The 9,381-nt window shown below is 49.5% G+C and overlaps 1 protein-coding gene across 1 annotated transcript; it reads right to left on the bottom strand.

Annotated features, from left to right (window-relative positions):
* Nucleotides 1-4,920: 4,920 nt before the first annotated feature.
* Nucleotides 4,921-6,638, bottom strand: STBD1 (starch binding domain 1). Its single transcript, XM_054172654.1, has 2 exons — nt 6,310-6,638; nt 4,921-6,176 (listed from the first exon to the last, which is right to left on the bottom strand). Exons 1-2 carry the CDS (start codon nt 6,578-6,580, stop codon nt 5,380-5,382), a joined length of 1,068 nt encoding a protein of 355 aa, XP_054028629.1. The 5' UTR covers nt 6,581-6,638; the 3' UTR covers nt 4,921-5,379.
* Between the last annotated feature and the right edge of the window lie 2,743 nt (nt 6,639-9,381).

Genomic DNA, 9,381 nt, shown 5'->3' with positions numbered 1-9,381 from the left:
TGGTGTTTGACAGTATCTCAGGGAACAGGATAGTTCTTGGGAACAGAGGCAGGGGAGGGAGAAATTTGTACTCATCCCAAATTGAGAACTTCTCCAAAATCTGTTACTTTTATTCTTTTTCTGAGAATTTTGCCATGGAAGCTGCTGGCTTGGTAGCAGAGGAGTCCTTGCTGTAAACGGTGCTAACAAGATGTCCTGCAATAAATCAGTACCCAAGCACAGCAAAGCAGCCCCAGGGGCAGCAGGAGGTGCTAGTGGAGCAGCTTTGCTACCATTAGTCTTTGCCCTCATCATCTGCTTCCTGAAATGCAGCAAATGCCTTGGATTTGGGGCAGTGTGGAGCACCATGCTGAAATGCAAGGAGTTGTGCAAGGATTTTGGCCAAACCCAGTGATTTGTAGCTGTGGCTCAGCAGAAGTAGCTTCATGAGAACAAACCATGCAGATCCAAGCCTTGCCTTGTCAACATTACAGCACTACCATCCAGAGCAGCTCAAACCTCTGAGGGTTGGTTGTATTTTTTATTAGTTTGAGATCTTCTTGTGTGGGAAGAAGAGGTCAGTGGGCTCTTCCTCAGTTGTTTATTGGCAGCAGCATTTTTATTTCAGTGATTCTCTGTGTTTCTGAATCATTTCAGCTGTCAGTCAAAATGCTAATTACAGGCATCTCTCCTTTCCCAGGAATCAGCTGCTTTGAAAATGGAAGGGCTCATGTTAGATGGCTTGTGGATCACAGTTTGGACTTCTCACAATGTATTTGACAGACCTGCCAAAGTTTTGATAAGAAAAGGGATGTAGAGCATGAGCTCATCTATTAGCCCCATGGCCCAGCAGGCTGCAAAAGGTCAGTGAAAAGTGCTCCCTCAGTTGTGTTCAGGGAGCCAAGCTAAAAGAGTTTCAAAAGGCTGCAGCCCTGTGGGAACAGAAGGGAGCAGGTGGAGAGGTACAAATAGCCAGAGAGAAGGGAGCTCTGCCAAGCAAAAAAGGCAGCTTAACCTCCTCCTGCTGCAATCCAGCCAAGTTGGGAACAGGCCTGGGCTTCTTCCTGCCACCAGCAGAAGGCAAGGAACTGGCCTGGGGAAGCAAAGGAGTCATGGCCTGGTGGGCTCTAGAGCAGATACAAATCCTGCTCTTTGCAGTACAAACAGCACTTTTTCATTCCATGTCATGCCACAAACAGCACTTTGCTGTTCCATGTCATGTAGGTGGATGACAGGAGGCCTGTTAGGCAAATCGTGACCACAGCCGGACACCACAGCTGGCAACCAAGCCCCTAGAAACAAAACCTAACAGCAGTCTAATATTTTTGGATGGATCATGTGGAGAGACTCCAAACTGTAAGTGTAATACCCAGAGAACATGAGGGGCTCTTGGCAAAGGCATGTGGGGAATGAATATGCAGCAGGACAAGTTGCAGTGCAAGTTTCTGTGTGTGACTTCAAACTGGTTTATGCCCAGCAGCCAGTCCAGCCTCAGGCTGTCTGCTCAGCTTGCCATCCAGGCACAGCATTTAATGAACCAAACTGCTTCACAAATAGGAGTAGATTAATTGCATTTCACCTAAAAGTAATCAAATTGTCTGGCCTGTCAGAAGTCCATGGCCGGGAGGTTGGAGCAGATGAGTCAGGAGGGCTCTCCTCCCAGTAACAGTTGACTCTCTGCTTTCCGCTTTGTTGACCAAGCAAGGCTGATGTCACCTCACAGCTGCCACCCTGTTGGTGCCCGCCTGAGGATGCCAGGACCCTTCCTGGAACCACAGGACAGAAGGAAGCTTTGTCTCTCTCTGTGCCCTGAGCAGGAGTTGTACCGACACAGGCTCGGAAAGCTGAAACCATGGAAAGATTAAATTAGAGAGCAACAGGCAGAAGAGCTGGGGGTTGATTGCCAGGGAGAAATGCACCGACTGCAAGGTGATCTGGGGGTAGTAAATCCTGGGGAGCATGGAACATGCTTGGAGATGCAGAGCTGTGCAGCAAAAACTCAGCTGTGTGCTGAAGGTGCAAACCCTACCAAGAGGGCAAGCCGGGATAACGAAGGACTTGCACGGAGGATTCGAATTGGCCAAGAAGGCCAATGGCATCCTGGCCTGTATTAGGAATAGTGTGGCCAGCAGGAGCAGGGAGGTCATTGTGCCCCTGTACTCTGCATTGGTTAGGCCACACCTTGAGTACTGTGTCCAGTTCTGGGCCCCTCAGTTTAGGAAGGACATCGAGACACTTGAACGTGTCCAGAGAAGGGCAACAAGGCTGGGGAGAGGCCTTGAGCACAAGCCCTATGAGGAGAGGCTGAGGGAGCTGGGATTGTTTAGCCTGGAGAAGAGAAGGATCAGAGGCGACCTCATTGCCCTCTACAACTACCTGAAGGGTGGTTGTAGCCAGGTGGGGGTTGGTCTCTTCTCCCAGGCAACCAGCACCAGAACAAGGGGACACAGTCTCAAGTTGTGCCAGGGGAGGTTTAGACTCGAGGTGAGGAAAAAGTTCTTCACTGAGCGAGTCATTCGTCATTGGGATGTGCTGCCCAGGGAGGTGGTGGAGTCGCCGTCCCTGGAGGTGTTCCAGGGGAGATTGGACGTGGTGCTTGGTGCTATGATCTAGTTGTGAGGTCTGTTGGAACAGGTTGGACTTGATGATCCTTGGGGTCTCTTCCAACCTTAGTTACTGTGATACTGTGATACTGTGTGATCTCTAAGGTCCCTTCCAACCTGAGCCATTCTGTGATTCTGAGTTTGTTGCCAGCAGTGTGAGCAGGTGAACTTCAAAGGCAGGGGTTTGTCTGCAGCCCTTCTGGCTTTGCCAAGCTGAGTGGGATGGTTTATTGGTTTGTTTTTAGATATCCTGAGCAGCTGGCTGCCAGATCCACATAGGAATGTCAACAGGAACTTGTTTCTCACAGGTAGCTTCACTAGTCTCAGGGTCAGGACATTGTATTAAGTATCAACCCATTCTAGCATAATCAATTTCATGCAGCAAGGCAACTTTGGTTTCATTTAACCTTCATGAGTGAAAACATTGCTCAGTAAGAAATCACCTCTGTAAACCAGGAGAAAACACTATTCAGCTCCTCCAGGTAGCCTGAAATCCAAACTTCTTTTACCAGACAAATAACTGTCCAAATAAATGTTCATCATTGCATTAGGGAATCTATTCTAGTGTGGGTTAAGTGGCTTTCTAGTGAATATCTTAATCCAATAGCACAGTTAATCTTCTCAGACAGGCCTCCAGTGCAGGTATAAATACACTCAAATGGCAGTGGCTCTAAGTTGACACTGTCTCCTCATTTGAAGAGCTTGCATTAATGGGAGAAGAACTGTAAACAGCTTGAAATAATCTTTTGCTGTGACTTCAGTGGGTTCCAAAGATCCATTTCTTTTTCAGCTGTACCTCTGTATTGTTCAATCTATGGTTAGAAGAATTGAGTGCAACCCTATTTAATTAGGGTAGGAAGCCATTAGTTCCAGCACAACTTTACCTGTTCAGTGAAAGCTGGAAGTTACTGAGTGAAACCCACACAAATGTTTTGTGACCTCAGCAGTGGTGCAGATGGACAGAACTTCAGAGCTTTGTTTGAGCACAGTAAGCAAAGAGGTAATTGAGCAGGAGGAATATTTGTTACAGTGAAGCAGTGGCACCTAAATGTTAACACAAAGCTTATTTCAGTTTATTTTTTCAACCCAGGGCATGCTGACTACATCCTATTTGCCTTTTAAGTTCAGGTAGTAACTTAGGTCCCACATTAGTTCCTTGTTGAGAGTGCACATGTGCACATGCACTTGTGCATGTGTTTAAGACCACCAAAACAGCATCAACCACCTGCTGAGCTCCATCCTCTCCCTTTGGAGTCAGAAGTTTTACCACACTCTTTCCAGACCTGCAGTATTTCTTCACACAGTATTTGCCAGGGATATTTCTCATCCTGGACAAGCAGTTAACAAAAAGCTTATAGTCAGTCTTGAGCTTAGCTCCTACCCACATTCCCTACCTTGGTTTTTTCCTATGAAAGCTCTCTTGAAGGAAAGGAAAAGTTATTCACCTGAATCTTCAGGTGTTGGAGACAACCTGAGAGCAAAGACCCTCTGTAGAAACAACTGACCCACAGAACAAGTTGCTCTGCCATGTAGTTGCTCTGCTCTGGGAGGGGCTTGGTTGAGCACACAAAAATTCCAGCTTCCCCATGGAATTATTTGCCTTAGTCTTCCTCCCTCTTCACCCTCCCCAAGACCTTCTTCAGCTATTTTGTGGCTGTGTCTGCACGAGGAGGCAGCCCAGCCCACTCTCCATGGGTTTGTTTCAAGGCACAGCTGCTGCTGAAGTCCCAGAAACATTTCAGACACTTGCTCTTCACAGCAGCCCCAGGAGGATCCCATCACCCTGATATCCATTATCTACTAGATGCAGGAGATAAGCCTCCAAAGCTCAGCTTCCAATCTCTCATCAAAATCCATTCTATGTCCCATATTCAGATGACTCCACCATGCAAAGCAGGCATAAATTAGCAGCAGCAGTTGTGGCAGAGGCACATGTTGAAGCTAAGCAGTTGCTAACAACACTGTGCCCTTGTTCCCCGGGAGGCAGACCATGTCCCCTAATTCAGTTGCAGAAGGAATCCCATTCCCCAGCCCTCATGGCAGTCCAGGCTTTTTGAAAGCTTGCTCCCACCTCGACCAAGTAATTCATTAAGCCCAGCCAGGCCTTTCTGACCTTTGCTCTGCTCTCCTGTCAGCAGGATGATCTGCCCAAAAGGGACCTATCTGCCAAGCCTTCATTTGACCTGAGTGCTTCCTGCAGAGCAGGGAGCAGAGAATGAGCTATTTTGGGGTCAGTCCCTCCAAGTCACCTTCCAACAATTCTTTAGCACTAAGATTTCCAGTCAAGAAACCAAGTTTCTGTCAGTTACTAAAATGAGGCAGTTCACTGGGCAGGTTGTGATGGACTGTCAGTCTGAAAATGTTTATTGTTCACTTAACACATTACATAAGTTAAAACACTTAGGTTCCTATTACAGTGTAGGCAACCACACTCCTCACTATGCTTCCAAAGCCCCAAGCAGTTGGTACAAAGATGCATCCCACAGTCCCAACTCAAAGCAACACCAAGTCCAAGGTCCTGAGTTACTCAGGCAGGCAGCTGCTTGGAATGCTGCTCTTGCCTTCAGAGCCTACCTTGCACATCTTCAGATGGCTGAAGTTGATTTTGCAGGCTGCCCAATGCTTTCCTAAAGGGGATGGCAGAGCTCTGCTGCTCGCATGGTTTAACCAGGCTTTATACAGGCTTTACAGAGCTCTGCACTTGAGAGGGTCTTCTACTGAAGAAGGGGTAAAGTTTAGGGGCCCTGTGATTAATCTAAGCAGTTTTGCCATTGGATAAGCAGCTTCCAAAATCCCATTAGTGGTACCCCCACCACTGATGAACTATTTGATCTTCGTGTTCAGTCACTAAGGTCCTGTTGCTGCATTCTTCCCAACGTCTCACCTTCCCGTCTTCCACCAGGATAAATTTCCACTCCATTCTGGTGTCTGCTGGCAGACTGATAGACTCAGACCAGAAGCCATCCTTGTCATACTTGAGGGGAACATAGCTGTGCCACTGGCCAAGACACTCGTGGTCCCCAGTGACACCAAGCAGCTGGGCATCCGAGTGCGTGAAGTAGTGCACCCGGAAGGTCACGTGGATGTTCTGGAACATGGGGGGCACGGCTGCAACCCTCTTGGCTTTCAGGTCCCCATCAGGGCAGTCTCCCTGTTCCCATTCCTTGCTGTCCGAGTCTTCCAGGCTGCCATTCTTGCCAGCCTCCCCCCAGGCCAGGTGCTCAGAAACAACTTCCCACTCCTCATGGTCCAAGTCCTTACTCACAACTGGCTGCTCTGGCTGCTCCTCATTTCTCTCCTTACAGACATCATCAGAGACTCCTGCCAAGTTCATCACACACCATCCATCACTTGCTTGTCCCGTCTGGGGGCTCAGGTCACCTGCCTGGCTGTCCTGTGGATCAGGTGGATGCTCTCTGGAGTCAGTGGCACCCTGCACGGGAGGCAGCTGCTCCGTCTCCAGAGGTTTGCCACTTTGAAGATGGTTAAGCTCTTCCCTTGCCACATTCACCGCATCCTCTCCTGGCTTCCCAGGGCTGGTGAGGACAGCAGCCTCGGCTTCGGGCAGCTGCCCACCACTCTTCAGAAGACCCCCTAGAAATGACACCGAGTTACACCAGGCAGGGTTAAGCCGCGCAGCTCGGCTGGGAAGCAATAGCCCCAAGCCCTCGCTGGCAGCCTTGTCCGGACCGAGCCCCGCCGAGCTCCCCCAGCACCCCGCCGGTACCTGCAGCCTCCGCCTCGCACTGGGGCTCCTCGCTGCCGTCCCGCACCGGAGCCGCCTCGCCGCCGCCCTCCTCTCCCCGGCCGTCCCCGCTGCCGTACCAGAGCCAGGCGAGCAGCGCGGCCAGCAGCCCCACCAGCAGCGCCGGCCACAGCCCCGCTCCCAGCCAGCCCCAGCCGCGGGCCTCGGCGGGCAGGGCGGCGGCAGGGGAGCGCGGAGCAGAAGCGACCGGGGGCGGCTGCCGCAGCACGGGCGGGCCGCGGTCGCGGGCCATGGCGGGGCGCCGGCGCTGAGGCACCCGCCGCTGCCCCCTTCGGCGCCGCTTTAAGCCAGGCCCCGGCCCCGGGGAGGAGCCGCCCCGGCGGGGAGGGAGAGAGGGAGGAGATGCCCTCGGAGCGCGGCGGGGGGGCAGAGGGAGCAAGGCAGAGGTTAGGTGGGAAAAAGTCATGAGGTTGCTCGCTGTCCTCTTTCAGCCACCTCTCCCCTTCTTTGCTGCTGTCCGTCCTCTTTCCTTGCTTCTTTCCTCATTTCATCTCCTTAACCAGGCATTCTGCACAAGGGAGCCGTGCTGGAGGTGTTTTAAACCACAGATAATGCAAAAACGAAGGGAGATGACCTGCAGAAGTTGAGGTTCTTTCCTCTTTTAACATGAAAGCAAGCACTGGAGCTGTAGTAACTGCAGAGGTTTCATTCTAGCAGTACTGGTGGCCTTAGACATATAGACTCTAACAGGTCTGTGCTGTATGGCTGCTTTGCTTCTAGTTTTAATGGTTTATCTCTCTCCTCCCCTCATTTTCTGCAATCTTTCCCCCTTTTTTTTCATCCCTTCTGGATGAAAATCCAAGCTGCCTCTGTTATCCCTTGGAAGTGTGATGCATTCTCTACTACTTTTGTAACTTCTGCATCATACTCTAATGTTAGAGAAACTTATATTTTAAGTAAGAATTAAGCTGCAATTTAGATTTCTTAATATTACCCAGCTCTGCTGTGTCTGTGTTATGCTCAGGAAGCTTTTCTGGACTACCAAGACTCCAGGGTCCATTAGTGCAGAGGATATTTGATGTTTCTTTTCATATGCCTTTGTTTTACTACCCATTTTCCTTCTTGAAGTGATGATGTCAAATTTCATTTCTAAGTCAAGAAGGTTATACAGCTCAATCTTCCTAGGAACCCAGTAAATACAACTTACACCTTGGTAGCTCTGGAGTAATTAAACAACTGTCAAAGTGTTTATGGGACTGTTAACACCAAAGATTATCACCAGAGGAAGAGTTGGGGGGAAGCAGCTCCATTCAGTTTCCACTGTTGCCTTTTTTTCCCCCTCCCAATCCACTCTCTTTATCTGACCAAAGGTGTTGCCATGATTTGATTTCTGAAGCCCACTGATGAGATTTCACCCCCTATCTCATTAGAAAAGAGAAGGGCTAAGTGGATGTCCCTGTAAGTCTATTTCCAGTGTGTGAATGCCTTAATCTTTCAGTGTCACTTAGAGCAGTGCTACCTCAGCTTAACAGGACAGTAAATGTCACTCCAATTTATAGAAGCACAAGTGTGCCGTCTCCGTGGGGCAGTGGTAGCCTGTGCAGATACACAGGCTCCATGATCTAAACAGTTGTCCTTTCTGTGCTGACCACAGTCACTATGAAGCCCTCCTCCAGCAAAGTGCTGAGCTTGGGCTTCAGCAAAAATACCTCTCTGGGTCCTTTGATGTGTGGGATGCGTTGGGGCATGTGCTCAGCACACACTGCTCAGACCTTCTGCTCAATAATACAGAGGGAGACAAGGACTGAGAAGCAGCCAGGACCTGCCAGGGCACTCTCTCAGTGGATGTGGGTTTGGGTGCACTCAATTTTACCACTCTTGATGTTTCAAAGTGCAGCTTAGCCTTGCTACTTAAAGCAGACGCTGGACTGTAATGAGTTGTGCTAAGTACTGACACTCTTTCTGCAGCAGGTGATAGTTTCACAGCTTGCTTAGATTCCTTTTTTCTAGCCTTCAAAACAGAGACAGCCCCATGCTCTGCATTTGTCCCCACCCTGCTCAGCCAGGATTATCAGCTAGGGCACCTACCTGCTGCTGTTCTTTATGTCTGGATGTATATACTGCAATTTTACATTCCTACTCATCTCCCTGAAGCAGAGCAGACAAAAATCATTCATTATTGTATCACTGAAAGAGAGCCTCCTGCCAGCCTTCAGCACTTTGGAGCTGCTAACCCCAGTGTTTCTCTCCTTAAATATAATTGATAGAACAGAGGAAGGAAGAAACACCAAGCTTAGAAGGGACTATTAGAGACATCCTTAAGGAACAGTTTGTTTTGAAGACCCAAACATGCACATGATGAAAGGCAGCGTGCTGCTTTAATGAGCAAAGAAAAGAGCAAAGGTCTCCTCTGGTTCTATTCATCTTCCATGCTCCTACAAGTCTCTTCTGTTGCCAGACTCTCTTTCACTCAGTGTCTGCATAAGAATCTGAAGCAAAGCACACAGCTTGCTTTGGGTGCTCCGAGAGTAATTGTCATCACTGCCTTTGAAGGAGTACAGAAAGAGGGACTCACAAAGAACCCAGGTGCCACCAGAGCCAAGCTTGGAGCACAGCCAGACAGGGAAGGAAAGCTTTGCAACCCGGATCCCAGATTCCCACACAAGTCCTACACAGTTCCCAGAGGATATTTGTGCCCAGTTGCTCCCCGTTGCCATCAGCATCCGCTCATCAAATGCACTTTGAGGGCTGTGGTCTCCTAGATCATGGCCATGTTTGTCTCCTGCTGGGCAGCAGCCAGAGTTCAGAGGTGAGAGAGGTTTCTGTGAGCAAGGATTCAGCTTTCTCAAGGATTTCATGTTAGCAGTGGCTGCACTGAGGGACAGGACCTGAAAATGCTTCCTAATCTGCATCCCTCCTGAGCAGGATTGCAGTTTAGTCCAGGGTAAGTCCACACCAGTGCAGAAAAGAATTGTCTGACCCTTCAGGTTCCCTGTCCTCATTGCCTGTTTTGTGCAGGCTTTTGCTTTCATGGCTTGTGAGAGTTAGAAGCAGAGATGCTGGACAGCAGAGAAATGAGAAGAGGATGCTGAG

The sequence above is a fragment of the Dryobates pubescens genome, chromosome 24, assembly GCF_014839835.1.
Source record: "Dryobates pubescens isolate bDryPub1 chromosome 24, bDryPub1.pri, whole genome shotgun sequence".
In the NCBI taxonomy this organism is placed as follows: domain Eukaryota; kingdom Metazoa; phylum Chordata; class Aves; order Piciformes; family Picidae; genus Dryobates; species Dryobates pubescens.
This window is presented reverse-complemented; position numbering and strand designations above follow the sequence as displayed.